This window comes from Oncorhynchus gorbuscha, linkage group LG06 (assembly GCF_021184085.1).
Source record: "Oncorhynchus gorbuscha isolate QuinsamMale2020 ecotype Even-year linkage group LG06, OgorEven_v1.0, whole genome shotgun sequence".
Classification (NCBI taxonomy): Eukaryota; Metazoa; Chordata; class Actinopteri; order Salmoniformes; family Salmonidae; genus Oncorhynchus; species Oncorhynchus gorbuscha.
Window position 1 is genome coordinate 106,869,385 of NC_060178.1, and position 24,158 is coordinate 106,893,542.

At 42.5% G+C, this 24,158-nt stretch overlaps 1 protein-coding gene across 1 annotated transcript in view; it reads right to left on the reverse strand.

Annotated features, from left to right (window-relative positions):
• Window positions 1-1,548: 1,548 nt before the first annotated feature.
• LOC124037343 (collagen alpha-1(XIX) chain-like) overlaps window positions 1,549-24,158 on the reverse strand; it is a 194,327-nt gene continuing 171,717 nt past the window's right edge. The window contains exons 36-39 of the mRNA XM_046352055.1: window positions 22,065-22,131; window positions 17,606-17,743; window positions 3,644-3,721; window positions 1,549-1,675 (exon numbers count right to left, since the gene is read on the reverse strand). Of these exons, the coding sequence (XP_046208011.1) occupies window positions 1,557-1,675; window positions 3,644-3,721; window positions 17,606-17,743; window positions 22,065-22,131 (402 nt within the window). The 3' untranslated portion in view covers window positions 1,549-1,556. The remainder of the gene's footprint in view (window positions 1,676-3,643; window positions 3,722-17,605; window positions 17,744-22,064; window positions 22,132-24,158) is intronic.

Consider the following 24,158-nt stretch of genomic DNA (forward strand, 5'->3'; position numbering starts at 1 on the left):
ACTTCCTACTTCATGTATGACTGCAAGAAATCTACATTGAAGTCTTCGCTAACTTCACGTGAACGTGAGGTGATACGACATTAGCATAATATACACACTTACACACAAACTGTACATGGAAGAAATGTCAACTTGACCAAGCCGTCACAAACTACATTCAGTTGGCATTAAGCTAGTGTTTAACCCTTGATCATGTTGTGCTGGTTGTCTTGAGATATGGCAAACAGTCAGGCGATGTTACCTGTTGAATAATATCAGAACTCAGAACCCAATCTAGCAGGCTACTCAATTAGTCTGTTATGAACACTGCATGTTGAGGTGTATAGTGTGTGGAGAGATCTCACTGAGTAACGCCTCACATAAAGTACCTAGAGTGTAGGGTGACGAGAGAGGAACCCAGTATTCTGTTTTGATACAAGACCATCCCTTTACAATTACAACAGTATCATGCAATATATCTGACTGGTAGTGTTTGAAACACAGAATATTTAGCATTCTCAAAACTTCATAAAATTCATAAACAAAGCTCTAGTAATGAATTACACGACAAGATATTCATTATGTTATGTAAATGGATCAAATCATGTAGCTAGCTTCCTTCTAACACGTTTCACAAATATCCAATTCATTGAGGAAATATATATTAATATATGAAATATATATTCAGAACTATATTTCATGTTACATGATCCTCCTTCACTTTGCATAAACAGTTCACACAAAGAATATTGATTAGTCATACACAAACACACACATTTCAGACTGTCTGTTTACCAGCTCACACACACACACAACGAAAATATCAAATGAGCCCAAACGTGTGCATAGCTGTCCCCATAAACAAGCATTATTAAATCATGAAGAAAATGTTTTCTCCCGACAGTATTATTTAAAGAAACAAATTAATTTAAGGTCTCGAAAGACATAATGTGAATGAATATGGAATGCATCAGGTCACAGCAGGGGAGTTGTGTGAAAACAAGAAATAAATGAAACAGTGCTTCATATGATCATCATAGCTACAATGACAATAATAATGGACTGTAACACATTTCAAATGAATAGAATAACCATCAACGTAAAGTAACAAATAATTGCATTTCAATGCTTCTATGGTCATAAGAAAACCGAAAGGAGGTTGTGAGCGCTCCAGGGTGAAGTTTCCACTAGGTACAGATCTAGGATCAGCTTCCCTCCCCAAACCTAACCTTAACAATTAGTGGGGAACATGCAAAACTGACCCAAGATCAGCATCTATGGGCAATTTCATCCCACACCATTGTGTTGAGATACATGTTGTATCTATTTCTGGTTGAGTCTTTCCCATGTAAAGCAGAAACAGAGGATGTGTGTTTTCAATGTAAAACTGACCACAAGGATGATACTGTCTGTCTGATATGAGCTGACTGAGTGATCAGGCTCCACAGGCCCGGCTCCTGTGCCTATGGTTGACTACTGTAGAGAGATGGAGGCTGGATGGGTGGAGGGGCCCCTGGGCCCTAGCCATTGAGAGGGCCCTTATTCATTGAAGGGTCCCCTATCAGTTGAGGGGGGCCCTAGCCGTTCCGTCTGGAGTGAGAGGATGGATGGAGACAGTCACTGGGATCACATTTACCATGAGATCCCTGGGGACCTGAAGGGCCCGATGGCCCCTGGATACTGCTTCCAGGTTCACCTGCAGACAAAAACACTTTCACATTTGTGGGGAGTAGTGAACTTCAGGAGGAAGTAGAGATGATTGGGACGCATCCCATTGGGTGATTGTTTAATCAATCAAATAAACCATGAAGGAAAACAGGACGCTATCAGAGGAGCAGTATTACTGGGAACAGTATTATCTAGTCAGCTAACAAAACTGCTTTCATGTGCCAAACTGCAACTCTTAAAAAGGAGATGAAAACACCCACTCTCATGCATACTTTACACACAAACCCTCGTCAATACAGATCAGAATAAAAAGTTAATGTTCTTCACAAAAAGATCAGAATGAAAGATTTTCCTGCTTCGCTCCCGGCAGAGAAGAATCTCTCTGAGATCATGCTGAAAAGGAGAGAGTTGATCAAATGGAAATAAGAGATTTAAGTGTATGTTTCTTTTATATCCGCCCTATCAGTGATGATATACTAATTGTTTCGTGTCAGCTTGGTACCTCAGCGTAAGAGAGTCATTATGAGTAGCTCTGCTCATTAGTTCTGTTGGCTTACTAATTACTAGTGTTTTTAAACTGAAAACATCAAACGACCTCAGGATGAACTGTTGTCCATGTTAGAGCTGGTGGTTACACTTTACTTGAACCCTCATTCATAAGGGCTACTACATGACACTGTCATAAACATGACATTACACTGTCATAACCATGACATTACACTGTCATAACCATGACATTACACTGTCATAACCATGACATAACACTGTCATAACCATGACATTACACTGTCATAACCATGACATTACACTGTCATAACCATGACATTACACTGTCATAACCATGACATTACACTAACCATGACATTACACTGTCATAACCATGACATTACACTGTCATAACCATGACATTACACTGTCATAACCATGACATTACACTGTCATAACCATGACATTACACTGTCATTAACCATGACATTACACTGTCATAACCATGACATTACACTGTCATAACCATGACATTACACTGTCATAACCATGACATAACACTGTCATAACCATGACATAACACTGTCATAACCATGACATAACACTGTCATAACCATGACATTACACTGTCATAACATGACATTACACTGTCATAACCATGACATTACACTGTCATAACCATGACATTACACTGTCATAACATGACATTACACTGTCATAACCATGACATTACACTGTTACACTAATAACCATGACATTACACTGTCATAACCATGACACTTACACTGTCATAACCATGACATTACACTGTCATAACATGACATTACACTGTCATAACCATGACATTACACTGTCATAACCATGACATTACATAAACATGTCATAACCATGACATTACACTGTCATAACCATGACATAACACTGTCATAACCATGACATAACACTGTCATAACCATGACATTACACTGTCATAACCATGACATAACACTGTCATAAGCATGACATTACACTGTCATAAACATGACATTACACTGTCATAAACATGACATAACAGAGTTTATAAACAGTCATGACACTGGTGTCAGCTTTTTATTTGAATGAATGTTTGCTTGTATTTAATCAGGGGAGCCCATTGAGACCAGGGTGTCATTTTCGATGGTGCCCTGAGGACAACAAGTTTATAACGGTGGGTTCAAGATATAAAGTTTTACCCAACGTAAGTGTAGGATTCTACAACTACAGCCGTACAATGATGGTATACTGGTATTTTCCCCCTTTCATAAAGCATCAGTTTCAAGTGTAAATATGAAATAACTTCATACGAAACACAATGATGTAATGGTTGCTCCAAGTTCACATCACATTTTCCTTCTTGTGCTTCAATGGCTATAGGGCTTAGCACAATTTCACCACTCCTTCAAAGCAGTGTGCAGTGTGTGTGTGTGTGTGTGTGCGTGCGTGCGTGTGTGTGCGTGCGTGCATGTGTGTGTGTGTGGTGTCTAGCTGTTACCTGGTGGTCCTGCCAGACCTGGAGCTCCTGGTATCCCCAGACCTAGCTGACCCCTCTCTCCTTTCTGACCTCTGTACCCTGGAAAGAAACACAAGACAATGACCAGACTGGACTGGACTCCCAGCCTAAGACAACAGACTGGACTGGACTCCCAGCCTAAGACAACAGACTGGACTGGACTCCCAGCCTAAGACAACAGACTAGACTGGACTCCCAGCCTAAGACAACAGACTGGACTGGACTCCCAGCCTAAGACAGCAGACTGGACTGGACTCCCAGCCAAAGACAGCAGACTGGACTGGACTCCCAGCCTAAGACAACAGACTGGACTGGACTCCCAGCCTAAGGAGGGCAACAGGTAGCCTGGTTCCAGATCAGTTTATGTTGCCTTGCCAACTGTTATGGTCATTGTCATGCCAAACATAGCACCACACCAGTTGGCTATACAACGAGATGGACAGATCTGGGACCAGGGTTTTGGAGAACAGGACCAGAGGTAGATGAATCCCAATGTGTTTATGCATAAAGAGTTTGTGATGAGTGGTTTATGATGAGGTGAGGAATAAGTCATCTCATGTCTGCTCTATGCTCTACGCAGCCTGAATACTCTAGTGTACATCTGGTACCAACAGTGCTGCTTCTCTCTCTCAATACTGGACTGTCCCTGTCAACATCACAGCAACACAAAAGTCTGAACACTGTGGACGGCCTTCAACTCCTCTCTATGTGGTTTCCAGGAAGCCCGATGGCCTATTTCATCAAGGCAACTGATGTCATGAGATCTGAGTACCTTAACTGTTCATGTGAGGTGTATCACTACTACAGTAGTTACTGTAACTGTTCATGTGAGGTGTATCACTACTACAGTAGTTACTGTAACTGTTCATGTGAGGCGTATCACTACTACAGTAGTTACTGTAACTGTTCATGTGAGGTGTCTCACTACTACAGTAGTTACTGTAACTGTTCATGTGAGGTGTATCACTACTACAGTAGTTACTGTAACTGTTCATGTGAGGTGTATCACTACTACAGTAGTTACTGTAACTGTTCATGTGAGGTGTATCACTACTACAGTAGTTACTGTAACTGTTCATGTGAGGCGTATCACTACTACAGTAGTTACTGTAACTGTTCATGTGAGGCGTATCACTACTACAGTAGTTACTGTAACTGTTCATGTGAGGCGTATCACTACTACAGTAGTTACTGTAACTGTTCATGTGAGGTGTCTCCATTACTACAGTAGTTACTGTAACTGTTCATCATGTGAGGTGTCTCCATTACTACAGTAGTTACTGTAACTGTTCATGTGAGGTGTATCACTACTACAGTAGTTACTGTAACTGTTCATGTGAGGTGTATCCACTACTACAGTAGTTACTGTAACTGTTCATGTGAGGTGTATCCACTACTACAGTAGTTACTGTAACTGTTCATGTGAGGTGTCTCCATTACTACAGTAGTTACTGTAACTGTTCATGTGAGGTGTATCCACTACTACAGTAGTTACTGTAACTGTTCATGTGAGGTGTATCCACTACTACAGTAGTTACTGTAACTGTTCATGTGAGGTGTCTCCATTACTACAGTAGTTACTGTAACTGTTCATGTGAGGTGTATCCACTACTACAGTAGTTACTGTAACTGTTCATGTGAGGCGTATCACTACTACAGTAGTTACTGTAACTGTTCATGTGAGGTGTATCACTACTACAGTAGTTACTGTAACTGTTCATGTGAGGCGTATCTACTACTACAGTAGTTACTGTAACTGTTCATGTGAGGCGTATCACTACTACAGTAGTTACTGTAACTGTTCATGTGAGGCGTATCACTACTACAGTAGTTACTGTAACTGTTCATGTGAGGTGTATCACTACTACAGTAGTTACTGTAACTGTTCATGTGAGGTGTATCCACTACTACAGTAGTTACTGTAACTGTTCATGTGAGGCGTATCACTACTACAGTAGTTACTGTAACTGTTCATGTGAGGCGTATCACTACTACAGTAGTTACTGTAACTGTTCATGTGAGGTGTCTCCATTACTACAGTAGTTACTGTAACTGTTCATGTGAGGTGTCTCCATTACTACAGTAGTTACTGTAACTGTTCATGTGAGGTGTATCCACTACTACAGTAGTTACTGTAACTGTTCATGTGAGGTATATCCACTACTACAGTAGTTACTGTAACTGTTCATGTGAGGCGTATCCACTACTACAGTAGTTACTGTAACTGTTCATGTGAGGCGTATCACTACTACAGTAGTTACTGTAACTGTTCATGTGAGGCGTATCACTACTACAGTAGTTACTGTAACTGTTCATGTGAGGCGTATCACTACTACAGTAGTTACTGTAACTGTTCATGTGAGGCGTATCACTACTACAGTAGTTACTGTAACTGTTCATGTGAGGCGTATCACTACTACAGTAGTTACTGTAACTGTTCATGTGAGGTGTCTCCACTACTACAGTAGTTACTGTAACTGTTCATGTGAGGTGTATCCATTACTACAGTAGTTACTGTAACTGTTCATGTGAGGTGTATCCACTACTACAGTAGTTACTGTAACTGTTCATGTGAGGTGTATCCACTACTACAGTAGTTACTGTAACTGTTCATGTGAGGTGTCTCCACTACTACAGTAGTTACTGTAACTGTTCATGTGAGGTGTATCACTACTACAGTAGTTACTGTAACTGTTCATGTGAGGTGTATCCACTACTACAGTAGTTACTGTAACTGTTCATGTGAGGTGTCTCCATTACTACAGTAGTTACTGTAACTGTTCATGTGAGGTGTATCCACTACTACAGTAGTTACTGTAACTGTTCATGTGAGGCGTATCACTACTACAGTAGTTACTGTAACTGTTCATGTGAGGCGTATCACTACTACAGTAGTTACTGTAACTGTTCATGTGAGGCGTATCCACTACTACAGTAGTTACTGTAACTGTTCATGTGAGGTGTATCCACTACTACAGTAGTTACTGTAACTGTTCATGTGAGGCGTATCACTACTACAGTAGTTACTGTAACTGTTCATGTGAGGCGTATCACTACTACAGTAGTTACTGTAACTGTTCATGTGAGGTGTCTCCATTACTACAGTAGTTACTGTAACTGTTCATGTGAGGTGTCTCCATTACTACAGTAGTTACTGTAACTGTTCATGTGAGATGTATCCACTACTACAGTAGTTACTGTAACTGTTCATGTGAGGTATATCCACTACTACAGTAGTTACTGTAACTGTTCATGTGAGGTGTATCACTACTACAGTAGTTACTGTAACTGTTCATGTGAGGCGTATCACTACTACAGTAGTTACTGTAACTGTTCATGTGAGGCGTATCACTACTACAGTAGTTACTGTAACTGTTCATGTGAGGTGTATCACTACTACAGTAGTTACTGTAACTGTTCATGTGAGGCGTATCACTACTACAGTAGTTACTGTAACTGTTCATGTGAGGCGTATCACTACTACAGTAGTTACTGTAACTGTTCATGTGAGGCGTATCACTACTACAGTAGTTACTATAACTGTTCATGTGAGGCGTATCACTAGTACAGTAGTTACTGTAACTGTTCATGTGAGGCGTATCACTACTACAGTAGTTACTGTAACTGTTCATGTGAGGCGTATCACTACTACAGTAGTTACTGTAACTGTTCATGTGAGGCGTCTCACTACTACAGTAGTTACTGTAACTGTTCATGTGAGGCGTCTCACTACTACAGTAGTTACTGTAACTGTTCATGTGAGGTGTATCACTACTACAGTAGTTACTGTAACTGTTCATGTGAGGTGTCTCACTACTACAGTAGTTACTGTAACTGTTCATGTGAGGTGTATCCACTACTACAGTAGTTACTGTAACTGTTCATGTGAGGTGTATCCACTACTACAGTAGTTACTGTAACTGTTCATGTGAGGTGTCTCCATTACTACAGTAGTTACTGTAACTGTTCATGTGAGGTGTATCACTACTACAGTAGTTACTGTAACTGTTCATGTGAGGTGTATCCACTACTACAGTAGTTACTGTAACTGTTCATGTGAGGTGTATCACTACTACAGTAGTTACTGTAACTGTTCATGTGAGGTGTCTCCACTACTACAGTAGTTACTGTAACTGTTCATGTGAGGTGTATCCACTACTACAGTAGTTACTGTAACTGTTCATGTGAGGTGTATCACTACTACAGTAGTTACTGTAACTGTTCATGTGAGGTGTATCCACTACTACAGTAGTTACTGTAACTGTTCATGTGAGGTGTATCACTACTACAGTAGTTACTGTAACTGTTCATGTGAGGCGTATCACTACTACAGTAGTTACTGTAACTGTTCATGTGAGGCGTATCACTACTACAGTAGTTACTGTAACTGTTCATGTGAGGCGTATCACTACTACAGTAGTTACTGTAACTGTTCATGTGAGGCGTATCACTACTACAGTAGTTACTGTAACTGTTCATGTGAGGTGTATCCACTACTACAGTAGTTACTGTAACTGTTCATGTGAGCGTATCACTACTACAGTAGTTACTGTAACTGTTCATGTGAGGTGTATCCACTACTACAGTAGTTACTGTAACTGTTCATGTGAGGTGTATCCACTACTACAGTAGTTACTGTAACTGTTCATGTGAGGTGTATCCACTACTACAGTAGTTACTGTAACTGTTCATGTGAGGCGTATCACTACTACAGTAGTTACTGTAACTGTTCATGTGAGGTGTATCCACTACTACAGTAGTTACTGTAACTGTTCATGTGAGGCGTATCACTACTACAGTAGTTACTGTAACTGTTCATGTGAGGTGTATCCACTACTACAGTAGTTACTGTAACTGTTCATGTGAGGTGTATCCACTACTACAGTAGTTACTGTAACTGTTCATGTGAGGTGTATCCACTACTACAGTAGTTACTGTAACTGTTCATGTGAGGTGTATCCACTACTACAGTAGTTACTGTAACTGTTCATGTGAGGTGTATCCACTACTACAGTAGTTACTGTAACTGTTCATGTGAGTGTATCACTACTACAGTAGTTACTGTAACTGTTCATGTGAGGTGTATCACTACTACAGTAGTTACTGTAACTGTTCATGTGAATCACTACTACAGTAGTTACTGTAACTGTTCATGTGAGGTGTATCACTACTACAGTAGTTACTGTAACTGTTCATGTAGGTGTATCACTACTACAGTAGTTACTGTAACTGTTCATGTGAGGTGTATCACTACTACAGTAGTTACTGTAACTGTTCATGTGAGGTGTATCCACTACTACAGTAGTTACTGTAACTGTTCATGTGAGGTGTATCACTACTACAGTAGTTACTGTAACTGTTCATGTGAGGCGTATCACTACTACAGTAGTTACTGTAACTGTTCATGTGAGGCGTATCACTACTACAGTAGTTACTGTAACTGTTCATGTGAGGCGTATCACTACTACAGTAGTTACTGTAACTGTTCATGTGAGGTGTATCACTACTACAGTAGTTACTGTAACTGTTCATGTGAGGCGTATCACTACTACAGTAGTTGCAGCTTATGTAGAAATATGTTGCTCAGAAAGAAATCACAGGTCATTAAATAATAATACACTCACTGTATCCCAAATGACACCCTATTCTCCTACATAGTGCACTACTTCTGACAAGAGCCCTATGAATCCTGGTCAACAGTAGTGCACTATATAGTGAATAGGGTGCCATTTGAGATACAGCCTCGGTCTTCTGGCATGCTGTCAAAACGGGCATCATTACACCGAGCCAACGGTTGGATGTGTGTGTGTGTTGGATGTGTGTGTTGGAAGTTTGTGTGTGTGTTGGAAGTGTGTGTGTGTTGGAAGTGTGTGTGTGTTGGATGTATGTGTGCGTGTGTGTATGTTGGATGTATGTGTGTGTGTGTGTGTTGGATGTGTGTGTGTGTGTGTTGGATGTGTGTGTGTGTTGGATGTGTGTGTGTGTGTTGGATGTGTGTGTGTGTGTGTGTTGGATGTGAGTGTGTGTGTGTGTGTGTGTGTGTGTGTGTGTGTGTGTGTGTGTGTGTGTGTGTGTGTGTGTGTGTGTGTGTGTGTTGGAAGTGTGTGGCGTCATGGGGTGACATGACTCTTCCTGACAGCAAGAGAGCTGCCTGCCTGACTGCAAGCGAGAGTCTCTGAAGAATTAAAATCAGAGCAAAGATGCTGTCTGCATCCCAGATGGCACCGGATTCCCAGCAGTAGAACACTAGTTTTGACCAGAGCCCTATGGCCAACAGTAGTGCACTAGTTTCGACCAGGGCCCTATGGCCAACAGTAGTGCACTAGTTTTGACCAGAGCCCTATGGCCAACAGTAGTGCACTAGTTTCGACCAGGGCCCTATGGCCAACAGTAGAACACTAGTTTTGACCAGAGCCCTATGGCCAACAGTAGTGCAAAGTTTTGACCAGAGCCCTATGGCCAACAGAGTGCACTGTTTTGACCAGAGCCCTATGGCCAGTAGTGCACTAGTTTTGACCAGAACCCTATGGCCAACAGTAGTGCACTAGTTTTGACCAGAGCCCTATGGCCAACAGTAGTGCACTAGTTTTGACCAGAGCCCTATGGCCAACAGTAGTGCACTAGTTTTGACCAGAGCCCTATGGCCAACAGTAGTGCATAGTTTTGACCTGAGCCCTATTCCACTGCCTGGAATTTCACATCACACTTTATAAAGGTAAAGCCAAAATGTAATTTGAACAAGCAATTCTAACTCCTTAACCAACTAAAATTCCAACCATTTTGAAACAGTGTCTACAAATAATTTCATAGGGAACAGAATAACTAGACATATACTGAATGCATGATTACATTTTACATTCTGAACAGAGGTTCCAACACAGTGAAAGCTAAATTATGCATCACGACAGAGGCTGGTCAAGCAGGCCAGAGAAATTAAAGCATATTTAGAGGCTGGTCAAGCAGGCCAGAGAAATTAAAGCATATTTAGAGGCTGGTCAAGCAGGCCAGAGAAATTAAAGCATATTCAGAGGCTGGTCAAGCAGGCCAGAGAAATTAAAGCATATTTAGAGGCTGGTCAAGCAGGCCAGAGAAATTAAAGCATATTTAGAGGCTGGTCAAGCAGGCCAGAGAAATTAAAGCATATTTAGAGGCTGGTCAAGCAGGCCAGAGAAATTAAAGCATATTTAGAGGCTGGTCAAGCAGGCCAGAGAAATTAAAGCATATTTAGAGGCTGGTCAAGCAGGCCAGAGAAATTAAAGCATATTCAGAGGCTGGTCAAGCAGGCCAGAGAAATTAAAGCATATTTAGAGGCTGGTCAAGCAGGCCAGAGAAATTAAAGCATATTCAGAGGCTGGTCAAGCAGGCCAGAGAAATTAAAGCATATTTAGAGGCTGGTCAAGCAGGCCAGAGAAATTAAAGCATATTTAGAGGCTGGTCAAGCAGGCCAGAGAAATTAAAGCATATTTAGAGGCTGGTCAAGCAGGCCAGAGAAATTAAAGCATATTTAGAGGCTGGTCAAGCAGGCCAGAGAAATTAAAGCATATTTAGAGGCTGGTCAAGCAGGCCAGAGAAATTAAAGCATATTCAGAGGCTGGTCAAGCAGGCCAGAGAAATTAAAGCATATTCAGAGGCTGGTCAAGCAGGCCAGAGAAATTAAAGCATATTTAGAGGCTGGCAAGTGAGTTAGTATCCTTTTGTACTCTTTTCTCATTGAAATTCACAAACACATACAGTACACACATGCAACTGTCATGTCTCCATGCAGACAGGTTGATAATATGACAAGCACTGGCGAGAATAAGAGAACTAGCCGATAGAACAGCACTGCAATAGCAAATGTAGATCACAAACAATATCAAAACGTGAGGGGGGCTGAGGAGCTGGAGGACTGGTTTATCCAAAAGGCATCTTCAAGTAACTGAGCCCCAGAACCAGAGAGCTGGTTGGTTGGTTGCTTGGAGGGAGGGAGACAGGGTCTGCCTCCAAAATGGCACCCATATTCCCTATATAGTGAACTACTTTTGATAGGGCTCTGGTCAAAAGTGGTGCACTACATAGGGAATAGGATGCCATTTGGGACGCAAACCATTTCCCCCCAAAATGCACCTTAAAGTAACTGAGTCTCAGGTCCAGAGAGCGGGTTGGGAAACCATCAGAAACACTGAAGTATCATGCAGTGTTTTTCGCTGCTGTCCAGCCAAGCCCAAAGAGGAAACTGTGAAATGCTCTGCTGCTGCTGTTTACAAGACAGAGAACATCTCAGAGAGAAAAGGGCTTGCAAAATGCCCCGAAATGCATTCCTGGAGAGAGACATTCCACACAGAGCAGACTATCATGAGTCTCCTTTCAAACACGCACGGTGCCTCCAACCCTCACTCAGGGAGCCGGCATACTGTAGCATTCCATGGGAAAGAATAGCACTGTACCTTAAAGCTGTAGTCCGGCATTCAAACAACAACCAAGCAGATGCTCCAGCCCCGACACTTTTGTTGGTATACAGCTGAGAGACGTGTCTGAATAAATGTAACCACTCATAGACGCAGCTATGGATGCAAGAACTGACCATCCAGGAGATCAAAATGACAGTTTAACCACATTCTGAAGCGACACAGTGTTTGTTTACCATTACACTGACGGTGTAAGAAAGTTCCACTAAGCTCATGAGGCATTCATAACTTATATTCTTTAGGAATCAATGGCTATAAATTATTAATTGAAAATGGAAAAAAAAAATTTTGCTGTACAAATCACAGATTTCACCTTTAAAACATCAAACCACTGCATGGGCCCACGGGGATGAAGAGGATATGACATACTGATCCACTGAGGGGGCCCACGGGGATGAAGAGGAAATGACATACTGATCCACTGAGGGGGCCACGGGGATGAAGAGGATATGACATACTGATCCACTGAGGGGGCCCATCCACTGAGGGGGCCCACGGGGATGAAGAGGATATGACATACTGATCCACTGAGGGGGCCCACGGGGATGAAGAGGAAATGACATACTGATCCACTGAGGGGGCCCACGGGGATGAAGAGGATATGACATACTGATCCACTGAAGAAGAGGAAATGACATACTGGATATGACAGGATACTGACATACTGATCCACTGAGGGGGCCCACGGGGATGAAGAGGATATGACATACTGATCCACTGAGGGCCCACGGGGATGAAGAGGATATGACATACTGATCCACTGAGGGGGCCCACGGGGATGAAGAGGATATGACATACTGATCCACTGAGGGGGTCGACATCCTACACATACATTGACAAGCAGCATTGTGTTTCCCAGCTTCATTGACCAACAGAAAGCAGCACAGAGAGCCAGGGGACACTGCTGTGTAAATGACAGTGATTAAGAAACTGCCTGGATGCTGGAAAGAGAACTGTAGACTGTACTTAGTGGCTGATTCACTAAGCATCCACACCTGCCTCATGGCTTTACAATATAATCAATGCATTCATACCTGCTGGCTACTGACTGTATTCGTTTTATTAGCTTTTATGTGTTTTTTTACTCTCTCTGAAATAGCAGGTGCAAATGCTTAGTGCATCGAATATATTAGATAAAACCAAACCAAACAATGACCAAACCCAAGATGTATGGCAGGGTGTAATACACAATGGGAATATGGCAAACCGGCCAAATACATGTCAACGTAAAACAAGCATGATGGGTTTATACATCTTCAACATGGTACATGTGTACGGGAAGAAAGACAATAATGGTCTTAGAAAATACAATCAAAGTTAAAAACGCAGTGACAGAGGTAAAAAAAACTAGTGACATAAGTCAAAAAATGTGAAATAAATGGCAAAGATGACCCAATAACATCAAACAGTGACAAAGTTATGTAAGAACATCTACAAACCCCCTAATCCCCCATCGCTACAATTAACATCATTTGGAGACTGTATCCATGGATCTATGTCTATGGATGTACTTCAATAGTTTGACAGATCACGGCCCCAAGTCATATCACAACCATGAGTCAAGAAGAGAGGGTGGATCCAGCAGAGAGGTTATTTTTCTTCATAAACTCTTCATTTTGGCACATTGGAGAGGAAGTCAAATTGGATATTCCAGAGGAGAGATGTTCTCCAGTGGAGGATGACAGACATAATGAGAAAATATTAGCCCAAACTCTCTCTCTCTCTCTCTCTCTCTCTCTCTCTCTCTCTCTCTCTCTCTCTCTCTCTCTCTCTCTCTCTCTCTCTCTCTCTCTCTCTCTCTCTCTCTCTCTCTCTCTCTCTCTCTCTCTCTCTCTAGCCGCGTGGAGTAGAGGAGGCACAAGTCAACAACGGCAGAATTTAAAAGTTGTTGAATTTCTTAACGATTTACCCCAAGAGACAAACATTTTCCTCTTGATTTTCCCAACAAATAGTTATTTGTATCATATCAAATAAACAGACAGGACATTGAAGCATATCAAATAAACAGACAGGACATTGAATCATATCAAATAAACAGACAGGACATTGAATCATATCAAATAAACAGACAGGACATTGAATCATATCAAACCAACCAGACAGGACATTGAATCATATCAAACCAACCAGACAGGACATTGAAGCATATCAAACCAACCAGACAGGACATTGAAGCATATCAAATAAACAGACAGGACATTGAATCATATCAAACCAACCAGACAGGACATTGAATCATATCAAACCAACCAGACAGGACATTGAATCATATCAAATCAACCAGACAGGACATTGAAGCATATCAAATCAACCAGACAGGACATTGAATCATATCAAATCAACCAGACAGGACATTGAATCATATCAAATAAACCAGACAGGACATTGAATCATATCAAATAAACAGACAGGACATTGAAGCATATCAAATAAACAGACAGGACATTGAAGCATATCAAATAAACAGACAGGACATTGAAGCATATCAAATCAACCAGACAGGACATTGAAGCATATCAAATAAACAGACAGGACATTGAAGCATATCAAATAAACAGACAGGACATTGAAGCATATCAAATCAAACAGGGAAAACCATTAAAGCATATCAAATAAACCAGACAGGACATTGAAGCATATCAAATAAACCAGACAGGACATTGAAGCATATCAAAAAAAAAACAGACAGGACATTGAAGCATATCAAATCAAACAGGGAAAACCATTAAAGCAATAGAAACAGGTCAGTTGAATTCTGAGTGTTACTTAATATGATGAATACGATTAGCCTAGACCAGCGTTTCCCAAACTGTGTCCTGGGGACCCTAACGGGTGCACGTTTTGGTGTTTGCCCTATTTGAATCAGCTGTGTAGTACTAGGGCATAAACCAAAACATGCACCCATTGGGGTCCCCAGGCCCCAGTTTGGGAAATGTGGTCTAGACACAGTAGATTAAGTACATTCACTTGGTAGTTACATTGTAATTGTTGACAGTCGCATATTATCTTACTCGTAGTCAGTTATACTGTATCGTTAACACTGGTAGTTAGATAAACGGAACACTGTGAGGTAGCTAGATGCCCCTGCTCTAAGACAGGGTTGGGCAGCTCCAGTCCTCCAGGGCCTGATTGGTGTCACAGTTTTCACTCCAGCCCCAGCTAACACACCTGACTCTAATAATCACCTGGTCACGATCTTCAGTTTAGAATGCCAGGTGATTAATCAGCTGTGTTTGCTAGGGATGGAGAAAAAGTGTGAGACCAACCAGGGCCTGGAGGACTGGAGCTGCCCACCCCTGCTCTAAGACATAAGGACCAACACATTAGGACACATGACACTGCTAGAAGAGATGGTACTATTTTGAACCAAAAAGGGTTCAACCGATGACTCTCTTCATAAACATGGCTCTCAAACGGGATCTACATGGAACCGCAAGCACCTATATGTTTAGCAGTATAATTCATCACTGAACTTGCATGGCTCTTACAACAGGAACTAGAAGAGATTGCACAGTGGGCGCAGCATGCTAGGTAATTCTATTCAATGTCTTATAGAGGTAGCAAATCAAATGGTTATTGATGTAGGAGTGTGTTTGTGTGAGCTGAGCAGTCAGAGAGTCGTTATTGATGAAGGAGGTTGTTTGTGTGAGCTGAGCAGTCAGAGAGTTGCCCAGGGTTTGACAAAGGATGTCCACTCTCCACCCTCTCTCTCCCTCGCTCCTTTCCTTTTACATTTTACCAGAGCTTTGTTTTTCCTGGAGTTGAGGGGAGTGAGGTATCAATCGTGGTGCTCTTTTCTGTCCAAACTGATATTACTTTCTCTTATTCTCCTCCCAATTCTTCATTTGTCTTCATATTATCACAGAGAGAAAGAGCGAGAGAGAGAAAAAAAGAAAGAAAGACAAAAAGAGAGAGAGAGAGAGAGAGACGGCTCAGCTATGTTGATCACCAACAGCACCACACTCCTCCTTTCCTTACCCCTCCTCTCCCTCTCATCCCTTCAGTTTGTATTGATATATCTGGCTAGCAGGAGAGAAATACCTACGAATCCTTACAACACAGTAGTGTCCATTCACTTTCATTGAATCCCTAGACGTTCACACAAACAACCTCTGAAAGAAAGCAAATATATTTTCCAATTCTCCTCACTCTCTTGTTTCAGCAACCCATCTTTTCTAAAAGAGTAGTACTTCTTTATTTCACTCTCTTGTTTCAGCAACACATCTTTTCTAAAAGAGTAGTACTTTTATTTCACTCTCTTGTTTCAGCAACACATCTTTTCTAAAAGAGTAGTACTTTTATTTCACTCTCTTGTTTCAGCAACACATCTTCCTAAAAGAGTAGTACTTTTATTTCACTCTCTTGTTTCAGCAACACATCTTTTCTAAAAGAGTAGTACTTTTATTTCACTCTCTTGTTTCAGCAACAAATCTTCCCTAAAAGAGTAGTACTTCTTTATCTCACTCTCTTGTTTCAGCAACACATCTTCCCTAAAAGAGTAGTACTTTTCTCTTCCTTCTGTCTCCATCACAACACAGAACTACAGGGCCTTTGGGTTTTGGAAGCTACATTGTTTATTCTATTTAGATTGTAAGATCCTTTTTGTTTCAACTCAGTGACCTGAGCTCTCCTGCTACTGGCTTGAAGGCAGGTACTCAGGTGAGCTAAAGTACACCACCAACTCAGTAATAACCCATGAATACACCTGCACACAACTTCCCTTCATTCAAAAAGTAGCTTTGAGCTGTATTAAAGGCTGTTATGTATTACCTCAGGTCAGGTTATAGTGTAGCAGATGTGGTCAGAGTGGAGAGGAGTGGAGAGGAGTGGAGGGGAGAGGAGTGAAGTGGAGTGGGGGGAAGTGGATAGGAGAGGAGTGGATGGAGAGGAGTGGAGTGGAGGGAAGTGGAGTGGAGTGGAGAGGAGAGGAGTGGGGGGAAGTGGATAGGAGAGGAGTGGAGAGGTGGTAGAGAGGAGTGAAGTGGAGTGGAGGGAAGTGGATAGGAGAGGAGTGGAGAGGAGAGGGGTGGTAGACAGGAGTGGAGAGGAGAAGATAGGAGTGGAGTGGAGAAGAGAGGAGAGGAGAGGGGTGGAGAGAAGTGGAGAGGAGTGGAGAGAGGTGGTAGAGAGGAGTGGAGAGGAGAAGAGAGGAGAGGAGAGAATAGGAGTGGAGAGGAGTAGAGTGGAGAAGAGAGGTGAGGAGAGAATAGGAGTGGAGAGGAGTAGAGTGGAGTAGAATAGAATAGAGTAGAATAGAGTAGAGTAGAGCACAGTAGAGTAGAGCAGAGCAGAGTAGAGCAGAGCAGATTAGGGTGGAGCAGAAGAGATGACAATTGAAGAGAAGGGTATAAAAGAGAAGAGAAAATAAGAGTAGAGAAGAACACAACTTATTTTCTTATATTCTATTCAGATGTAGATCTATTATGCTGGTGTGAGACAGAGTATGGAGGAGCATTACTTTATGTCTCCAGTGGTTTTAGCAGCCTGTGGTTCTTACCTTGAGGGCCGGGGGGGCCTTCTTCCCCTGGAGACCCTGGGGATCCGTCGTTGCCAGGGGGACCGGGAGAACCCTGTCGAACCTGCGCTGCTAAAATGGCCGCCGGCGTCTTCTGCATGGCATGGCTTGATAGTCTCTCTGGCGAGTGACATAAAAATTCTGTATTACAATAATACCAACAATGTCTGCAAGTGATAGACAATTCACATTCTGTATCATAATAATACCAACACTCTCTGCAAGTGATAGATTCACATTCTGTATCATTGTAACAATGGCCGGGGAAGAAGGCTGGCGTTTTATGTGTCCCCAACCGATTGTGTTTTTTTGTTAGTTTATTTGCGTTGTTTGTAACTTATTTTTTTACTTATTTTGTACATTGCTGCTACAGTCTCTTACGACCGAAAAATAACTTCTGGACATCAGGACCGTGATTACTCACCACGGACTGGCAGAATCTATTTTTCCTTTAACGACGTGAACGATATACTGCTTCTCGGGAACAGGCCCAGATCCCTGTGATTTGCGTGAAGAAAAGGCAGATATAAAGGGGCCAGAGGGCGGGCTGTCTTCTGAGAATTCGTAGGCAATCGAAATAAACCTCCACTTCCTTCCATTCTGCTAGCAAACGTGAAATCTTTGGAGAATAAAATAGATGACCTACGCGCAAGATTAAACTACCAAAGGACATTCAAAACTGTAATATCTTATGTTTCACGGAGCCGTGGCTGAAAGACGACACTATCAACATACAGCTGGCTGGTTATGAATAACAGCTGGGGCACGATATCTAAGGAAGTCTCGAAGCTATTGCTCGCCTGAGGTAGTGTATCTCATGATAAGCTGTAGACCACACAATCTACTTAGAGAGTTTTCATGTGTATTTGTTGTAGCTGTTTACATATCACCACAGACTGAGGCACTAAGACAGCATTGAATGAGCTGTATTCCGCCATAAGCAAACAAGAAAACGCTCACCCAGAGCTCCTAATAGCCGATGACTTTAACGCAGGGAAACATGAATCCGTTTTCAAAAATTTAGATCAGCATGTTAAATGTACAACCAGAAGGAAAACAACTCTGGACCACCTTTACTCCACACACAGAGACGCATACAAGTCTCTCCCTCGCCCTCCATTTGGTAAATCTGACCATAATTATATCCTCCTGATTCCTGCCTACAGGCAAAAATTAAAGCAGGGAGCACCCGTGACTAGATCAATAAAAAAGTGGTCAGATGAAGCAGATACTGAACTACAGGACTGTTTTGCATCACAGACTGGAATATGTTCTGGGATTCCTCAGAGGAAATTGAGGAGAACACCACATCAGTCATTGGCTTCATCAATAAGTGCATCGACGACGACGTCCCCCACAGTGACCGTACGTACATACCCCAACCAGAAGCCATGGATTACAGGCAACATCCGCACTGAGCTAAAGGCTAGAGCTGCCACTTTCAAGGAGCGGGACTCTAACCTGGAAGCTCATAAGAAATCCCACTATGCCCTCCGACGAACCATCAAACAAGCAAAGCGTCAAGACAGGACAAAGATCGAATCGTACTACACCGGCTCTGATGCTTGTTGGATGTGGCAGGGCTTGCAAACCATTACAGATTACAAAGTGAAGCACAGCCGAGAGTTGCCCAGTGACACGAGCCTACCAGACAAGCTAAACCACTTCTATGCTCGCTTCGAGGCAAATAACACGGAAACATGCATGAGAGCACCAGCTGTTCTGGAAGACTGTGTGATCACGCTCTCTGCAGCCGATGTGTGTAAGACCTTTAAACAGGTCAACATTCACAAGGCCGTGGGGCCAGACAGATTACCAGGATGTGTACTGTGAGTATGCACTGACCAACTGGCAAATGTCTTCACTGACATTTTCAACCTCTCCCTGTCCGAGTCTGTAATACCAACATGTTTTAAGCAGACCACCATAGTCCCCGTGCCCAAGAACACTAAGGTAACCTGCCTAAATGACTACCGACCCGTAGCACTCACATCTGTAGCCATGAAGTGCTTTGAAAAGCTGGTCATGGCTCACATCAACACCAATCCCAAACCCACTCAATTTGCATACCGCCCAAACAGATCCACAGATGATGCAATCTCTATTGCACTCCACACTGTCATTTCCCACCTGGACAAAAGGAACACCTACGTGAGAATGCTGTTCATTGACTACAGCTCAGCGTTCAACACCATGCTGCCCACAAAGCTCATCACTAAGCTAAGGACTCTAGGACTAAACACCTCCCTCTGCAACTGGATCCTGGACTTCCTGACGGGCTGGCCCCAGATGGGAAGGATACGTAGGTAACGACACAGCCGCCTTAGTCATAGACTGTTCTCTCTGCTACCGCACGGCAAGCAGTACCGGAGCATCAAGTCTAGATCAAAGGGCTTCTACCCCAAGCCATAATACTCCTGAACATCTAATCAAATGTCTAACCAGACTATTTACATTGCCCCCCCTTTCCCACCGCTGCTACTCTCTGTTGTTATCATCTATATATAGTCACTTTAATAACTCTACCTACATGTACATATTACCTCAACTAACCGGTGTCCCTGCACATTGACTGTGTACCGGTATCCCCTGTATATATTCTCCACATTGACTGTGTACCGGTATCCCCCTGTATATAGTCTCCACATTGACTGTGTACCGGTATCCCCCTGTATATATTCTCCACATTGACTGTGTACCGGTATCCCCCTGTATATAGTCTCCATTCATTGACTGTGTACCGGTATACCCCTGTATATAGTCTCCACATTGACTGTGTACCGGTATCCCCCTGTATATATTCTCTCACATTGACTGTGTCTACCCTGTTGTATACCCCTGTATATATTCTCGCTATTGTTTTTTTTACTGATGCTCTTTAATTACTTGTTACTTTTATTTCTTATTCTTATCCATATTTTTAAAAACTGCATTGTTGGTTAAATAAGCATTTCACTGTAACGTCTACACCTGTTGTATTCAGCATTTCACTGTAACGTCTACACCTGTTGTATTCAGCATTTCACTGTAACGTCTACACCTGTTGTATTCAGCATTTCACTGTAACGTCTACTCCTGTTGTATTCAGCATTTCACTGTAACGTCTACACCTGTTGTATTCAGCATTTCACTGTAACGTCTACACCTGTTGTATTCAGCATTTCACTGTAACGTCTACACCTGTTGTATTCGGCGCATGTGACTAATAACATTTGATTTGATCATATACCAACACTCTCTGCAAGTGATAGACAATTCAAGAGCTTGTGACTATAAGGGTCTATCTGCAAAAAGATGATTCTGAGATAATTGGCTTTAAAGTTCCAAAGCCTCATTGGTTTGAATTTAACAACATGAATTGGGCTATTTAGACTACTATATAGGTAGAAAACATCGAACAGAACAATGATATGTCCATAACTCAGAACCTTACAGGCCCAACGGTAGAATAGGTGATACAGTAGCTCATTAGTTAGTTAGGATATGTACTAAACTGAGGCTTGCATACCACTCTGCCATTCAATATCACAACACAGTAACAGAACAATGATATGTCCATAACTCAGAACCTTACAGGCCCAACCGTAGAATAGGTGATACAGTAGCTCATTAGTTAGTTAGGATATGTACTAAACTGAGGCTTGCATACCACTCTGCCATTCAATATCACAACACAGTAACAGAACAATGATATGTCCATAACTCAGAACCTTACAGGCCCAACGGTAGAATTGGGTGATACAGTAGCTCATTAGTTAGTTAGGATATGTACTAAACTGAGGCTTGCATACCACTCTGCCATTCAATATCACAACACAGTAACAGAACAATGATATGTCCATAACTCAGAACCTTACAGGCCCAACCGTAGAATAGGTGATACAGTAGCTCATTAGTTAGTTAGGATATGTACTAAACTGAGGCTTGCATACCACTCTGCCATTCAATATCACAACACAGTAACAGAACAATGATATGTCCATAACTCAGAACCTTACAGGCCCAACCGTAGAATAGGTGATACAGTAGCTCATTAGTTAGTTAGGATATGTACTAAACTGAGGCTTGCATACCACTCTGCCATTCAATATCACAACACAGTAACAGAACAATGATATGTCCATAACTCAGAACCTTACAGGCCCAACGGTAGAATAGGTGATACAGTAGCTCATTAGTTAGTTAGGATATGTACTAAACTGAGGCTTGCATACCACTCTGCCATTCAATATCACAACACAGTGGCAGAACAATAAATTACCTTCACCCAGCATGAACTGTTCTTTTACTTGGGACTCTTTTACTTCCTGAAGAACTAAGGCAACAATATCCAATTTAGATTTCCCCCCCGATTTAGAAATCCCTTTCCTTAAAACAAAGGGACCCCCTGAAGGATAAATTGGGTCGACAACAAGTTAGGATTCAGACGTAACATCTGTACCTTCAAACAACCGCAATACTTCATTCCGGATAAACATTTTAATTTCCTCCATGGAGTTGGCATCATTCTGTGAGAGAGAGAGAGAGAGAGAGAGAGAGAGAGAGAGAGAGAGAGAGAGAGGAGAGAGAGAGAGAGAGAGAGAGAGAGAGAGAGAGAGAGAGAGAGAGAGAGAGAGAGAGAGGGAGAGAGACAGAGAGACAGAGAGAGAGACAGGCATAAGAGAGAGAAACAGAAATAGAATAACACAAACTTAACCAAAACGTCTTTAACAGATTAAGAAAATGTAATTAGCGAGACAGCAGTAGTTCATATTTTATTCAACGTGTTATAAAATTGCAGTGGCTTCAGAGATAAAGAGATGCAATGCTTCATGGCATAATAATCAACTCCTCTCTCCCTGTTTCCCTGTTTCCCTGCCATCTATCTCAGGCTCAAAGTAAGATTGCTGTTTGCTCAGAATGTTTGTGTGGAGAGAGCCTTGAATTGTAGAGGAGAACATTGGCAACAAAATGGAATGGAAATCCTAGCTGTGGAAATGCCCTTGCAGAGTTCCATATTCTTCTGACTGCCCAAGGAAACGATTGAGAAATGCATTATAATACTGTATTTCTGGTGGACTCCAGATAGTGGTACGGATAAAGGAATGGGATTCATGAGTGTGAGGCTCCACTAAACACCAAGTAGTATGAACAACTAGAATAAACCCAGAGAGAAAAACATGGACTTGTGTGTTTGAAACACCTTTGCAATCAGAGCTTAAACCTCATATACTGTTATAATGAACTGTGATCATCTGTGGACCATTTTCTAAAAGGTTCTTCGTATTGTCTGTGTCTTGACAGGTAGAGGAGAGGATGAAACCAAACCCGGGGAACTTTATAAAGGTATGAAAGTAACAATATTCAGGGCCATTTTCGAACATCGATATTGATCACTCAAATATTATTGTGTTCTATTGCGACTGGTTTAAAAACAGGGTACTTGTATTTTGGCAGTGCTGAATACCGCGGGATGAGTTGCCAATGTACTTTTGTGTTTAATAGGGTCACTGTTCCGTTTCTAGGAGAGAAAGATATAGGAGGGTAACCCTTTAGTACTTGTTTTCTTGGCATTCAGAAGTATTTAATCTCTGTTGTGTTATGTAACCCTCTACATGCTGCGTGTAGAATAGCTGTGACACACAGAGGTATTTTTCCATCCTCTCTAGCTCTCTCCTCACTCCCACGCTCTCTCCTTCTCTCTCTCCTCACTCCCACACTCTCTCCTTCTCTCTCTCCTCACTCCCACACTCTCTCCTTCTCTCTCTCTCCTCACTCCCACACTCTCTCCCTCTCTCTCCTCACTCCCACGCTCTCTCCTTCTCTCTCTCCTCACTCCCACGCTCTCTCATTCTCTCTCTCCTCACTCCCACACTCTCTCCTTCTCTCTCTCCTCACTCCCACACTCTCTCCTTCTCTCTCTCCTCACTCCCACACTCTCTCCTTCTCTCTCTCCTCACTCCCATGCTCTCTCCTTCTCTCTCTCCTCACTCCCACGCTCTCTCCTTCTCTCTATCCTCACTCCCACGCTCTCTCCTTCTCTCTCTCCTCACTCCCTCGCTCTCTCCTTCTCTCTCTCCTCACGCCCACGCTCTCCCTTCTCTCTCTCCTCACTCCCACGCTCTCTCCTTCTCTCTCTCCTCACTCCCACGCTCTCTCCTTCTCTCTCCCTCACTCCCACGCTCTCTCCTCTCTTTCCTCACTCCCACACTCTCTCCTTCTCCCTCTCCTCACTCCCACACTCTCTCCTTCTCTCTCTCCTCACTCCCACGCTCTCTCCTTCTCTCTCTCCTCACTCCCACGCTCTCTCCTTCTCTCTCTCCTCACTTCCACACTCTCTCCTTCTCTTCTCTCCTCACTCCCACGCTCTCTCCTTCTCTCTCTCCTCACTTCCACGCTCTCTCCTTCTCCCTCTCCTCACTCCCACACTCTCTCCTTCTCTCTCTTCTCACTCCCACACTCTCCTTCTCTCTCTCCTCACTCCCACGCTCTCTCCTCTCTTTCCTCTCTCCCACGCTCTCTCCTTCTCTCTCTCCTCACTCCCACACTCTCTCCT